Source organism: Myripristis murdjan, chromosome 11 (assembly GCF_902150065.1).
Source record: "Myripristis murdjan chromosome 11, fMyrMur1.1, whole genome shotgun sequence".
Taxonomy (NCBI): Eukaryota; Metazoa; Chordata; class Actinopteri; order Holocentriformes; family Holocentridae; genus Myripristis; species Myripristis murdjan.
The window spans coordinates 10,307,336-10,322,526 of record NC_043990.1 but is presented as its reverse complement, the minus strand read 5'-3'; the positions used below and the strand labels follow the sequence as shown (position 1 = coordinate 10,322,526).

Genomic DNA, 15,191 nt, shown 5'->3' with positions numbered 1-15,191 from the left:
TGTGTATATTTCCCACTCAGTGTGTTGAAAGTGGCCGCTGTGTGAATAAAATCAATAAGGTTTATTTTTGCAGAGAGAATTACTTGGAGTACTTTTCCCGCTCATGGAGCTGATGTGGCTCTGAGTGTTGAAAAAGAAATTGGTTTAAAATGGTTAAAGGAGAAGTTGATTTTTAACACTATTAACACTGATGACTGCTGTGATGTGGTGTGACTGCATTCGACACAATTCATCCTGTGTTTTCTCAGAATGGACACACACACACACACACAAACATCATATGGCAGTGAGAGCGGGGCAGTCTCAGCGGGGTTCATGTCACAGCGAGGCCAGGCCGTCACTGAGTCGCACATCAGGTCACTGCGCACAGAGACGGGATGAACTGGCAGAGGAAGAGAGAATTAAGCTCCCTCACTAAACTGTCTGACATATGAGGAGTTTCATTCCAAATTGAAATGTCTCCCATTTGGAAAATGTGCGATCTGCTGCTGCAAAATCATTGCTGCTGGTATTAAAGTAAAACTGGAGCCTGAATTCTGCCAAGGCTATTAGGCTACTTTTGACATACTGAGCAGATTAAACATGAAACATGAATAAATATAAAACGCTCTGTTTTAAAATAGATGCTTTAGAAGGAAAAACTAACTCTAGGCTTCAAAATAGTCCTTTCTGTTCATTGAGTGAACCTCTGCTGAGAATCTTTGCCTGTTTCCAAATGGCAGCAAAGACTTGGTCGTGTCTGGATGGTAAGTCTAGATTTGCAAAAGTGCCGCACACTCCTGCACATGTCCACTTGATTCTGTCTGTGGTAGCGATAAATGTCAGGTTTACTGGGAGCCACTTCATAATATCCCTGTCTCTCTAAGTTTATAGGTGAGGGGATTTTTCACATTTTGGGTGGTCATTTTGGACTGAAAAGTTCTGAGACATTTACAGTAAAACACTGGCAACCACAGCTGCCAGTGTTTTACAGTGACACAATGCAGTGACAATGTAAACGCCATTACAGTACGCTGTTTTGATAACCGTAAATTTCACAATCAAGAAGTATGGCTCCTCCACGGTAAATTACCATGATAACAGCAGATATACTGTAACCCTGTTTACAGTAACTCTCTTTAAAACCAACAGCTGTGATATAAACTTGTTTACAGTATATTACAGTATATATTTATGGTTTAGGTATGTTTTCACTGAATGGCGAAAGGTTTTATACTGCAAATTTACATGTACACATGAGCAAAATCTGTAAAGAATTTAGTGTATTATTTGAAATTATAGTATTTACCCACTAATTTTACCCAACGTGTTATATTTTCACAGTAAGAATGTGTGTTTTCTACACATTATGACAGTAATTAAAGAAATGTACTGTTTATTGCTTTAGGGTAATTTAATGTATCTACTTCGATGATATACTATTTGGATTTTATGGTCTTTTACTGTTGCTATTTGACATTTTTTTTATCATAATGATTTTTTTACAGTGTGGCTTATTGGTTAAGGTTAGGCACAAACTGGTTTTGGCTAACATTAGTGCACAAGTGTGGTGAATTTAAAAAAAAAAAAAAAAGAGATTCTTTTACCTTGCTTGGAGAAAAAAACCTCAGTAAGTGACAGAGTTTTTCTCATTGTGGGTGGTCATTTTGGCTTATTGGTTAAGGTTAGTGTTAGGGTAAGGTTTAGTTTACACACACTGACAAACCACACACACAATGAAGAAACAACGCATAAAAACACCCCACTTGTTTCACAAATGTAGCGTTACCATCTAGACGCGACCCAGAAACGTGTGTGTCGACACCCAGAAGTCGTGTAACATGGTGCTGGTGAGCTGCACACACTCCTGTCTGCCAGCTCTGCCTGTGATCACTCCACAGCAAACAGGATGAAGGAGGGTGCAGATGTGACGCTGGATGGAGCGTTGCTACTATTTCTGTTTAATGTTTTGCTCTGAAGTTGTGACTCATCATCAAGTCTTTGGGAGGACAAGTATCTACTCCTGATACACCTGACACTAAAATTTACTTCAGGCAAATGAGGCCAACTTACAGTGCAATATTTTTTCATATATATATATTTTTCATCTGCCATGAGAGGCACATTGCATTTTCAGAATCAGAAATACTTTCTTGATCCCTGAGGGGAAATTGGAAATTAATGTATGAAATATGCCATTAAAACAAAATAAACAAAACAAAACAAAAACAGATTAATTGATTGACTGATTGCAGCCACACTTTGTGATTTCAGGTAATAAGTCAGGTGTATTTTAATACAAAAATCTTGCCTCGGGCAGCTTTGTGTTCATCTACAGGAATGAATCAACACAACATACATTATGTGCACCGTGCGTTTCCAAGGCAAAGAGCTAACGGAGCAGGAATACGTGTCTACACGACAATTAAAGTAATTTATGACCCAGAAAGCGCCGGCCTCTTTCATCTTCTCCTATCTTCCTTCAGAGCAACACCAAATACATTGGAGAAGACTGTTATCAGTGTGTGATGTAGACTTTATTAGCGTCTGCAGCTACAGTTGAGATTACTGTATATTCATGTGGAAACGCATTAGGAAGAAATTCCCAACCACACAGAGAATGTGAGTACACTGTGAATAATTTATTTCATTCTACTTTTTTGTTTTTCTTTCTCCTCTTTATTACTTCTGACGTGCAGTAATTTTCACAGCCTTCCTTTTGCAGCCAGCAACGTGAGGCAGTGCATTAAAAATAGGAACTCGTTTTGCAAAGACAGTGAAATAATTCGGCTGGATGTACAAAAATATATATGTGAGATGTGCTGTCTTCTTCTGTGCTTTACAGTATTTCCTCATCACACACAGTAGCTTCACTCATTCATTCTATCACTCATTCTTTTTGAAAAATATTTTAAAAAAAAGTCTTCATGTTTAACAGCAAAAAATTATATGTAAAAGCAAAGACAATATTATGCATACTGCAACAGAGTCTCTTTTTGAAGCTAAAATCTTAAGCCGTGAGCCTCTGCACATAATAACCTGGTAATTCCTCTCAAATTTGCCTCCAAAACTATTCGGCGCTTTGCTTATTGTCCATGAAAATATTTTATTCCCGCAGCTCAGGATTAAAGAAAGCGCACAATGCCAGTAATTCTGCTCTGGGATAATACTTTAAAACCTCAATTTCTTTAAAAGTTTCAAACAATCCTTACAAGTAAGTCTTTTAAGGCAAAGCAGGAATGACAACGGCTTCCCGCCAGCTGAGAAAGACAATCGTGGAAGACAGCCGTGCATCCCTGCCCGGATTTATTCGCTGCGTACCTGAACCTCGCTGTGATCGCATTCATACGCCATGTTTTGAGAGGCACCGTTTTCAGAAAAGCTCGACCGGAGGTGCAGAGGTCTCAGGGAAACACCTTTTTAAACTCCTTAATTCCTCGGAGAAGCTCCTGGAAGCTGCGGCGACGGGCTAGCCGCCAACGCAGAGCCACGGCGGTCTCGTCCGAGGTCGTGAGGTAAGGCTGCTGCTGCTCGGGTGGATGGCCTCAGTTGGCGGGCAGCAGCAGCGTAAAGCCGTCCTTGCTCTTCTTGAAATCTGCGATGGTTTGGCCCGCCTTGGTTTCCACGGTGACAGTCTTGGGTTTACCCCGCATGTGTAGCTGGACGGCTGAACGGCACACCTTCACTGGAAAGGACGTCTTCCTTATACTGAAAGCAAATAAAGACAAACATTACTACACTGAGAGGGATCTTCACTAACTACATTCACTGCCAAACCCCCTATTTCTAACCTTATAGCATGGTTTATAGTGTAATTCCATTTTTCTGTTGGTAAAATCACCTTTACTCATTTTTTTAGGCTTTGACATTAAACCTGACAGCTAATATTTCTGTTTTAGATTCCTATTTATTTCCCTATTCAGTGATTCAGGGATTTAGCTTTTGTTTGACAGTCACAACAGAGACACTAAAGGTTCAGGGGAGAGAGAGGGGATGACATGCAGGACTCAGCCTTAACAAGTGGTACCCAGCCTCTTACCAGGTGAGCTACTGGGGCGCCCAGGTTCATTGTTTTTAACCCTAGAAGAATTGGCAGAAAATTCCAATTTTTTGAAACTGAAACCTTTATTTAGTCCTATAACAAAATATATATATATAAAAAAAATTTCAAAAAATAGGTTATTACACAACCTTTCTGGTGTATGATATATGATATGTACTTGAAGTGCCAATGGTATGGTCCAGGGTGAACAGGGGAAGTGTTCAAAGGTATACAACAGTATTTGGTATTGATTAAACTGAAAACGAAAAACAGAATTGAAAATGTGTATCATATATGATACAAATGGCTTTATAGGGTTAAATAGTGTTAATATTTTGTAGACTGGGTTTTCAGTGACTACTTCACTGCTACTAGATCCACAGCAGTGAACCTGGAAGCAGAAAGTAGGTCGTAGGATGTGCAGGAAGAGTTTATTTACAAATTCAGGAGGTCAGAAATCGCTTACTGCAGCTCTAAACCTTTTAACCTCAGCCTGTGAGACTTTGCACAAAGAACCCAGACAGAAGCTGAATTACCATGTCTGACAACCTGAAAGCACTAAAATTCGACTTCTTATGAAGCATACTAGGTATTTAAGGTTCTCACCACTGAAGCCAGCAGTGTGACTGTGCTATGTACAATCACAAATGAGTATATCGACATTTTAACAGAGCCTGGTTTGAAAGAGTCGGCGAAATGTCACCATGGCAGATTCTTCTCATCTTTTCATCCTCGTGTGGATGTTTGTTCCCACTTAAAGAGCACGCAGAACGATCGGGCCAAGTCAAGTCGACACGGAAATATCCAGTTTGTTATTCATCACCTAACACCTCACGCTGCCATATGACTGGTTTGAGTGACCGCCATCAGTCACATCCTGGGTGTAGGCGCTGTGGTGCCACACACCCAATCCCTTTGCTGACAGCTGGGACGAGGAAATGGCTCTGCCTTCCTGCCTGACTGCCTGACTGGCTGGCTGACTGGCTGACTGGCTGACTGGCTGCTGCACAGTCAGCTGAAGATGATCCTGTGTGAAGGCCGCGCTCATGCTCAGCCCTCAGGGATCCTGCAGCCTCAGCCCGGCCCCGGCGACCCCGCTGCGCTCCCTCTCCTCTGCCGAGCACACGCCGGACCGGCACATGGCTCGGTGACTGCAGCGCACACACAAAGAGCTCTCTGTCTCACAACGTCATCCACTCAGACCTGGGGGACCATGAGCTCATGGTTGATATTCACGCTCGTGCACATATTTATTTTTGTGTTTTTTATTTGCATATTGTTTTTCTATAAGTCGCTGCACTTTATTTGAACTCGAGAGGGAGGCTTTGGAAGGCAGATGCAGAACAATAATTGGAAACGCAGCCAAACAGCTACTGCAGTGCCTTTGAATGTAAATGGATCCAGCTCACATCCAGACAATAGAAACACAAATAAGTTTGCTGTGGTGTAAAAGAAGGCTCAAGCTCAGTTGGAAGGGGGAAATATTCATAAAGCCTATTTCCGAGGCTGGTTTGTACAGAAAGTGGGTCGAAGAGAAGTCAAGGAGTGACATTTTGAAAGCGGAGATACTTCAGGCCTAAAATTCAGGACAGCAGTTACTTGATGCTGCCAAATCGGCGGCTTGGCTTGTCGAGTGTTAAACAATTTGAACACAGGAAAGAGAGTAAGCCAGGACTTCTCCGTCACCCCTCACTCACGAAGCTGTGTTGTTGTTCATCATAAGCCACGGTAACAGGTGTAGCCTTGGTCTCCATTTTCCAAAGTCACACTCATCCACCTCCAGCCCCCCTAATGCCCCCCTCAGCCAGCTGTCTTCCCCTGCTGCGCTGGGGACAAACGCGTCCCCGAAACCCACTGACCCTCTCAGGGTTTTGATTCGCATACGATCCTGATCTCGACACAGTAACAACCGAAGTCCCGGTGAAACTCAACACCGGCAGAGCATGATCAGACTGAAGCCTCCGGCGATGCCTCAGGACAGATGATAATATGAGCTGCGATGGTCTGTGTGCAGCGATGTGCTGTGTTTTCTCCTGCGTACGTGCAGAGCCAAAGGCTGTGGTGGCCAAGGCTGTCTCAGTAAACCCCCATTTCCACAATTATGAACTATGAAGTTTTGATTGGGCCTGAAAATTTGGACCAACACAATATTTGCTCAAACGAGTCAAGTCAAACACTGTGCAAACCCAAACAGCATGTGCATTTTCTAAATCTGTATCTACAAGAAAAAAGCCAAATCAGCCAAACTGCGTGACTTTTCTCTCCGCCTTCTTATTTCTTTTTGGCGGTTTAACACTCGAAATGTGTCGCCACATCTCTAATAACCTATAACGCAGATGTTGCTTACGGCAAAAACATAGACAGACACGGTGTAGAAAATGCCAAATACTTGTAAGTAGCTTTGATTTGATTGGCTGGCGTCAAAGTAGGTACGGTGGACAGTGAAGGTACACATAAAAAAACAGCAATGTAAACCACGCCCTACACTGTATTTCCAAATTATTCACTGGCCATCTGGCTGGTGACTGCAATTTATTTAATCGCCAAACTGAAACTATACCCACATTTGGCAGGTAAATGGTGTTAATTTTGGGGCCTGTGTGTGTGTGTGTGAGAGTGTTTTGTGCGTAGAGGGACTCGGTAAATAAACATGGCCCACGGCCTGCTGTCTGCCAACCAGTCCTCATGCCGCAGTCGAATAATTCATCACCGTGGAGACGATGACGCAGACAGAACTGGGGCGCAACAGCAACAGCAGCTCCTGGAGGAGCATATGGACCCCCATCTCCCTCCTGTCTCCATCACCTCCTTCTCCATCTTCCCATCTCAACCTATAAAACACTTCTCCTCCGTCTTCTCTCGCCATTTTTCCCTGTCATCTCCTCGGTGTTGCCGGATGCTGCTAATCCAATGTGAACATATGCCTCTGGTGTCTCCATTATAGAGAATTATGGACCATTTTGTGTGCAGCTGTGAGTGTGTGTGTGTGTGTGTGTGTGTGTGGTAAGGCATTGCCAGCGAGTCCCGATGCCACACCGTGTTACCGAAGCGGCTGAGCTCGAGAGGCCGGCGCTGTTGGTCCCATTGTGTGGAAATCAAATCACCAGCAGGCCTGTGCAGAATCGCTCCTGGGGAATAATGTGCCATTGCAGATAAAAGATGTTTGCGCTGACACCATTACTTTGTTTGCGTACGTCTTTCTCTCCCGCTTGTAGGACTGTGCTTGGAATTTTCCCTCGATAAAATGAGAATGTGTGTGTTTATATGTGTGTGTGTTTGTGTGTTTCTCCTTTCTATTTCAGGATATCATCAGCCGTCCAAAAATCGCAGGCTTTCCCTCGGCGCTCACCTCGTTATCACGTCGTCTGGCTGACAGCTAAACAAAACAATGGCGGGGATCAAGGCGCGCTTTTTACGCCAAGTTGTTACATAACGAGCCGACGCATCCTTAATGATAAGTTAACGTATTATCACTCCTATTGTTCAAAGACAGAGAGACAGAAAACAGTCTGCGGGGATGACGACGTGTTTGTGAAAATGAGCCCTCCCTGTCCCATTAAAGCACACAGCCAAACGCTGCGTCCCAGTTTCCGACGAACAAACGAAGAATCACTTGTTGATGGAGTTCAGACAAAATCAGACATCAGTGCACCAGCCCGGCTGTCATCGCCGTCGCTGGATCTTAACGTCACTAACATGCACTTTTGACTTTACAGGTCCTGAAAGTGTTTTCCTTACTCCAAGAGCTCGGAAAACTCCATTAATCAGAATAGAAGCATGAAATCCTTCAGATGAATTTAAAGGTGCAGTATCCAAAACTGCCAAGAGTCGACTGAAGTTCGGACTCAGCTGATAAAGCAGATAATTTGATGGTCCCTCGTCATCACACCAGCTCATTGATAGATTATGTGCTTATTTCACGATTTTATCAGTCGAATCTAAAAATGTCCTCACTTGAGCTGACCCTCAGCAATTTTGCAACTTTACAACATGAAAGTTCAGGAAAGATGCCGTTGAGGTTTTCATGTGGCAGCAGCTTAGGGGCTGAAATGCAGCATTGCTATTGAAGCTTTTACCCTCGACTAATACCCGATACCAAAAGCCATGAGAAACATGACAGAAAGAGAAGCAACTGTTTTTATTTTCTGCATTTCTGACACACAGAATCCTGTATTTCTCCAACAGAAAAAGGGAAAAGAAGGATTTTCATTCCATTATTTTGCACAATGAAACCAGCCTACTGGTCCAAGCTGCGCTGTAAATATTCAAAGTTTTGTGCTCAGTATTAGCATATTTTTTCAAAAAAAAGTGTTATCGGTGTATCGGAAACAGCTTCTGACAGCACGATGGAGAAATCAAGCATTTGTAAGTAAATGTATAATTCTCAGATGCAAACGTTTTCCAGCAGAGGTCTGTCAGATTAGTTAACAGGCATGAGTGTGATGCCGCCTGTTCCAAATAATCCCACACATCCCAGACCAGCAGGACCAGAAAGCCACTGTCTAAAAAAAAACATGACTGGCTTCACTGACTCTCCACCAACATGTGCTGAGGCACACACACATGCAAGGAGACATAGTTTATATACAGTATAGACAAGTATGCACACACATATATCACACATTATGCAGAAACTTGCTCTCTCACACACACACACCACACACGCACACACACACACCCTTCAAACAACACTTTCAGTTTCTGAAGACGTGGCTATGAATAGACAAATGGCAAAGGAAGCAGCTTTGCACCTAAAACAGTATTAGTCATACAGTAGCACCTTCTCAGCATCAGACAGTGCATTAAAGAGACTGAGAGGCAGTTTAAAAAAAAAAAAAAAAAAGTGTCAGGGGTATTTCACAGCCAGACTCAAAGTTTTAGACTGTGCAAAAGGTCAAAGAAAGAAAGACAACGCATCAATTCAGTTCATCGCCCTGTCCTCCGATATCCCCTCATAACAATTCCTGAGCCAAACCTCAGCACCTCCCTCTTCACTCTCTCCCCTGCCTCTTCCTGACATCCCCTCTCCCTCTCCTCCATCCTCCGTCTCCATCAGCCTCTCCCGATTCAGGTATAATTGGGTCTCAGGAGGGGATCAAACAGCAGAGGTGCCAAAGACTGACAGAGCGGTGCAAAATCACAGAGAGGTCAGTGATCTCGGCACAGACCTCAGTCCCAACAGGAGACAGAGGGACAGACGAGAGAAAAGATGTAGTAGGAGGAGTTGAGGATGAACATGATGGACAATAATTGGAGAGGAATGAATTTGTCTCATGGCAAGAAAGCTGTACGATGGTCAGCTGGATTAAAGGAAACCAGACCTTGACTCTTTTCATAGCTTTATTACAGGTTACGTGTTTCTTACATAGCAAATGCAATTTCACCAGCTGACTCACATGCAATGCTGTGCAAAGCTGGGACTTGAGCTCAGTGTGAACATGTTAACCTGGCGTGTCAGCCCCATGCTCTGAACTCTGCAACTGTTCTAATTATCGACTTCCATCAGCAGAGATGTAAAAGGGTCACCCGCTAAGTTGCGAGCTGCATAGGCACAACAATACAGGACATCCTCTGCATGTAATGACGTGAAATTACTGACAAATTATCATATTTTGGATTGGGTTCTGACTTAAGTTCAGACTAAATGTAAAACCTAACTTATATTTACCTGGATCTTTCTGTCCATCATCTCCACATAGTCCTCTGTACTCCTGTCCACCCAACTCAAACCCCCCTCATCAACTCAAGCCCGCAATTTCCCCTGCAATCTTAACTGGCACTTCGTCAGCTGCCTGGCAACTATTGCTGAGGCAACAGCAGCATCTGCGGCCTGACAGTGTGCGGCCGAGGCTGTCTGAGCCCTCGGGTGTGAGGCTGGACAGTGTGGAGCGGGGGGGGGGCCGTGATCAGGCTGTCCGCTGCCTCCCGCAGCGTTACCACTGGCCTCAGCATGTTGATCATCACCGGCGTCATCCATTATAATTATCATCGTCGTCATCAGAAACAACGGGCCCCTCTCAACCAGCTGCGCTCTGCATCTTGAGTCTCCTCAGGGTACATTCTGGGAAAAACTGACTCATGCCAAAACAACAGAGCAATTATGGACTTCCATATCCACTGCAGCAATTATAGTATCAAAACTAACATTCTGTATTTGGTGGTCTTACAGAAGAAAACGTCTTGAATAATAAACAGTATACAGAGTAATAATGCTGGCTTTGATCATTTATCCTTGGAGTTGATCAATTCTGGAGAGAATCCACACGTTTTACACCTTACACATACACGTAATCGGCTCTAGATGGCTGCTATAGAGCCGATTATATTGGACCACATATCTGCTGGGTGACAAGAGTAGATACCACATGCACCAGCCCAAAACATATTCCTTCTAAAAAGATAAAAATATGCAATAGACAATATTTTACTACTGTCTGGTTGATGGTGATGAAACACGGAGCCTTGTGCGGAGCAGCCGTGGACTACAGCGAGAGGAGGTGGTTGAAAACGCTGCTGAGGAATCTATTTGTTTCAATCTGAAGTCGACTAAGTGAATCAGTAGATCAGTCACGTTAGAATCCACAAAGACGTCTTTTGATGCTGAGACACTTCTGAGGCCGGTCGCTGGCTCTGGGAATGCGCTCAAGAGGCTCCAACTGAAAGTCCCCAAGAATTAAAAGGACTGGGCGGGCTGCATAGTAAGAATGACTTTATTAAATCTGCTCCTCCAGGCCCGAGCTCTTTGATGTAAACTTGTGGGAACGTTCACGTTGGAAAGAGATGACAGAGCACTCACTCTCTTTGACTACCTCTCCTCTCGCCTCGCTCTCTCTCGCTCTCTCATTCTCTCTACACCTCTCTGGAAACTTTCAGAAGACACTTTCACAGCACAATCCATCGTTCACACCCGTCCCATGGCTCTGTCAAATCCCCCTCGTCTCCCTTTTGAATTTCTTCCATGAAATGTTCTCTTTTGCAACATTTTTCGTCTAGAACTTGTAATAGTATTGTCAAATCTATTACACCGAGGACATTAATTCCACTTTATGAACCTCAACACATATTTGCATACATATAGACAGCTCAAATACATACGCACAGTGTCTGAAATTAACTTACTTAAGAAATATTTAATAGAAATATGTCACCCTACCCATTTTAAATTGTGTATTAACTTCATTTGCTCATGGATATACTGTAAGAGATCATGCTAATAGTTTACAAACTGAGTTCAACTTGCAAGAGAGGATTTTAAAATCTTATGTTATTATCATAAGCCAGCATCAGAGAGCAAATTTGACTTGACTATACTGATTTATCGACATCCATACAGACACAAAGACCGAAAGACGTATATGCCTATTCACAGCAACAGTGTGCAGTTTTAGTCCCATGCTGTCAAGATACATTTCTCATTATATTTTTCCTCACACCTCATTATGGCTTGTGTACAGTAAAACTGTACCGATGGAGCACAAGGTCAACAGTCTGTTACCACTGTGTTGTTTTTTTTTTTTTTTTTTTTTTTTTTTACATCTCCAGCTGGTGGAAATAAACAGAGCACTAAACGGAAAGTCAGAGAAAGTTCAGAGACAACACATAAATAAACAACAGAAAATGGTGTCTACCTGTGTGTGTGTGTGTGTGTGTGTGTGTGTGTGTGTGGGAGGGGGTATCACTGAACGGTAAGCAAAAGAGTGCAGAATAATCGCAATGCCAATGTGTGCCATACAGAAGTGCTTTAAAAACTAAGTTGACTGAATATTTCATTTCATCATTTTAAACTAATGATAAAAAAAATATTTATGGATGTCCAGGAAATGATTAGACTACATTTGGTTTGAATGTGAAAGTTCAGTAGCTGCCTATATCTGCTGCTGTACACGACAAAAATAAAACATTACCTTGTACATCTGGAGCTGCATGTCAAGCATTCAACAATGTGATTCTCCTCAAGATTTAAATCTCCCTTCCCTTTTATTCCCAACAGCCAATGCTCTCAAACATATTTTAAAGGACAATAAAGACAGATGTAACCATGCATGTATTTGGGTCTATTTATGAATTGTTTAAATGTGTAATAAAGTATTGACTGCTTGGTCTACAATGGCAGAACTCTATTGAAATGATGCCGAGTGCTTAGTCGGTAACAAGAGGATGGGATTTGGGTCGGAAACACATTACACAATCAAATGTTGAAGGACATATCACACTTCCCAAGCTGCCAAATCCCATCCTGCAGCGCGAGTTTACACATTATACGACTCGACAACAAGAGGAGCGAGCCCTCGACGGTCTGGACTCACGGAACTAGACCCCGCAAGACGGAAAGCCAAATGGGTCATTAATGAAGAAGCTTGTGCCTTAGCGATCAATAAAGTCAAAAGCAATGATGCACTAAGTGACTGCAGTTTTTGTTTGTGCACGTGAAGACGGAAAGAAAAAGGCGACTCCTAGGGTTTGTGAAGTGTACATCAAAATTAAATCAAAATTACGATGTATGTATTTGCATTTGGCTGTGCTAAACAGAGGGATAGCATATAGAGCCTCAATGAAATTCATCAGTGTGACAAATCCACCCTCTAACGCTACAAGAACAACAACAAAAATTTCAAGCATGTTGGAAAATGATCAGGATGTCTGAGACGGCATCAAGAAACCGGGACACGATGTGCTGATCATTTCTCACTGTGAGCAGAAACATCGAGTTTGCACTGCCTAAATCAGCTGTGGTATTGTACGGCGTGCACCTGGACTTGGAAGGAAATGTCACCATTTACGCCCACCTACTGTTGGTTAAGAGCTACTACTGCAGTTGGAGGTTTGTGTTCTGGACAGGGTCCAATGTCATCAAAATTACAATCGAAAGCAGCAGGTGCCAATCCTACGCCAACCTGTTCGCTGGCCCAGCACAGGTTTGGCACAGACTTGGTGCAGTGGAGAGGCTGTCAGACAAAACGAGGGACGCAGTCAGCAAAAAGGGGGACAAGCTGACCGTGGAAAGTGTGCGGGACACAGGCTGCCTCTCCTGTTGCTCCGGCAGGCCGGGCCAGAACTGTCTGAGAAACGAGCACATTGAGGACAGCCACTGAGGGAGTGAGGGGATGAAAAAAGAGCAGAGGAAGAGCAACAGAAACAGAGGAGGCTATTTCAGGCAGGGCTGACGCCTTTCACGACCTAAAAAGCGAGCTGAGTTTAGAATAGAGCGGGCCGATTAGTCCTACAGTAACCGCCTGCACGGTGACTTCTGTCGTCCAACCGGGTCAAAAGAGAAAGTCAACAAGTCCTCTCACATCAGTGACAGGTCAGTACCTCTGTGTGTGGGTGTGTGTGTGGGTGTGTGTGGGTGTGTGTGTGTGCTGGTGGTGTTGAGACGCTCTCTGTTCATTAAAGCCACATCACCAGACCATGCACATATGCTTTGAGGTTAATGAAATCACTTTTTTTTCTGCTACAGTGAGAAGGGAGGGGTGACCCAGAAGACTGCTATTAATGCAACACCATCCCAGGTCTTTCCATATTCATAAATGAAACTGCTGATTTAGAAAGAAGAGCGCAGGAAACGCAGGAAAAAGACACAGAGGTTGGGCGAGAGTGAAGAGACTGAGCAAATGAAAGCAAATTAAAGGCAGATGAGGGGAAGACAATTGTAGAAAGAGAGCGAGAGAGAGGACAAAGAACAGGAAGATAAATAGAGATTTTAAATAAAGGCTCTACCGCATAAGAAGCCAGTCGTGGGACATCGAAACAGGGTTTTCAAATCCTTTATTTGAGTAACAGCAGCAATACCATAATGGGAAAACTGCTCTATTAAAAGTGAAGGTCTTACTTTAAAAATTTCACTTAGTCAGTAATAGGTAGTTACTGTGAAGAATGGTTCCCTCCAGAGAGTTAAATTATTGATGCGTCAATCTGTAAGAGGGATTTTAATGTAGCTCTAACTGCTCCATATACTGTAGACGAGTTTACACTCAAAGTCATATTAAATGTTTTTGCATGTGTAGCAGTAACTACAGCCGCCTGAAAAAAATACTTCTCTCTTAAACACAGTGCTGGGAAAGTCTCACTAAATTGAATTAGTCAAGTAAAGGCCCAGTAAATGTATTTAGTTACTATACATCCATGTAAGAATCTGAGTTTATTCATCATGAGAGGTTCCTCAAGTCTGTTTTTGAGATTTCTACTGCATTGTTGCTCCATTTAGTCAGACACATTGTAGTAGCTTTTTTTCATAGTAGGTTTTTATTGTTTGCATACATTAACAGTGCTACTGTTCACATCAAAGAGCTGCCGAAAAACCCGACCGGTGTAAAAACTTTCATTACGAGCTGAAAACTGTCTTTGGCAGTGAACAGTGAGACAATAAAACCCCCAAATTGCCTTTTAAGGATCAAATCCTCCTCAATCGTTTAAGGCTCGGCCAGATCATATCCTAAATCCCTCCTTCAGCCCAGTCATATTCTCCCAGCTGTCCCAGCAGATGGCCCATGAGTTTACCCCCTGCCCCCTCCCTCAGTGAGCGCACACACACTCACACTCACACACTCGCACACACATGCCAACGCACACGTACACATGCCTCATTCATGCTGACAGCTAAGATCCAGGTGACAGGAAGAGAAAAGCCAGCGAGCGAGATGAGAGAGGATGGAGGGAAGGAGGTGTGTGCAGGAAAGAGAGGCAGATGAAGGGGAGTGAGCGGAGGAAGGCGCTCTGTGGAGGGAGCCAGAGACGGATGTGAAATGACAGCGAACCAGACAGCCTGTCTTTGCTGTCCTCGCCGACGACGGGGAGCAACTTTGAAGTCAGATTTTACCTGGCGCTGCTAACGCTGCCTTCGCTGACCCAGTTTTGTACAACTCTCTGCACCTTTACCACCACGCACTCTCTCAACTACAAACACCCAAAGGCCCACTGATCCCTTCCTGATGCTTGGATCGGGGGTGATGAAGAGAGTCGGAGAGCGAGGTGAATGGGTGGGTGGGAGGGGGGGCAACCACAATCGCTCCATTGACCAAGTCCTTCTCCTATAACCTTCACATGCAGACTAAAATGAGTTGTGCGTGACTCTCATAGTCTTTGAACTAATTTCCCCACAGAAGGAAGGGGAAGAGGAGTGTGCGTCTGTGTGTGAGTGTGTGTTTGTGTACATCGTCATCCGCCATCCTCC

At 43.6% G+C, this 15,191-nt stretch overlaps 1 protein-coding gene across 1 annotated transcript in view; it reads right to left on the bottom strand.

Annotated features, from left to right (window-relative positions):
- Positions 1-2,438: 2,438 nt before the first annotated feature.
- The window catches only part of myo1g (myosin IG), a 52,780-nt gene continuing 40,027 nt past the window's right edge, over positions 2,439-15,191 (bottom strand). Inside the window, exon 22 of the mRNA XM_030062893.1 lies at positions 2,439-3,687. Coding sequence (XP_029918753.1) covers positions 3,525-3,687 — 163 coding nt within the window. The 3' untranslated portion in view covers positions 2,439-3,524. The remainder of the gene's footprint in view (positions 3,688-15,191) is intronic.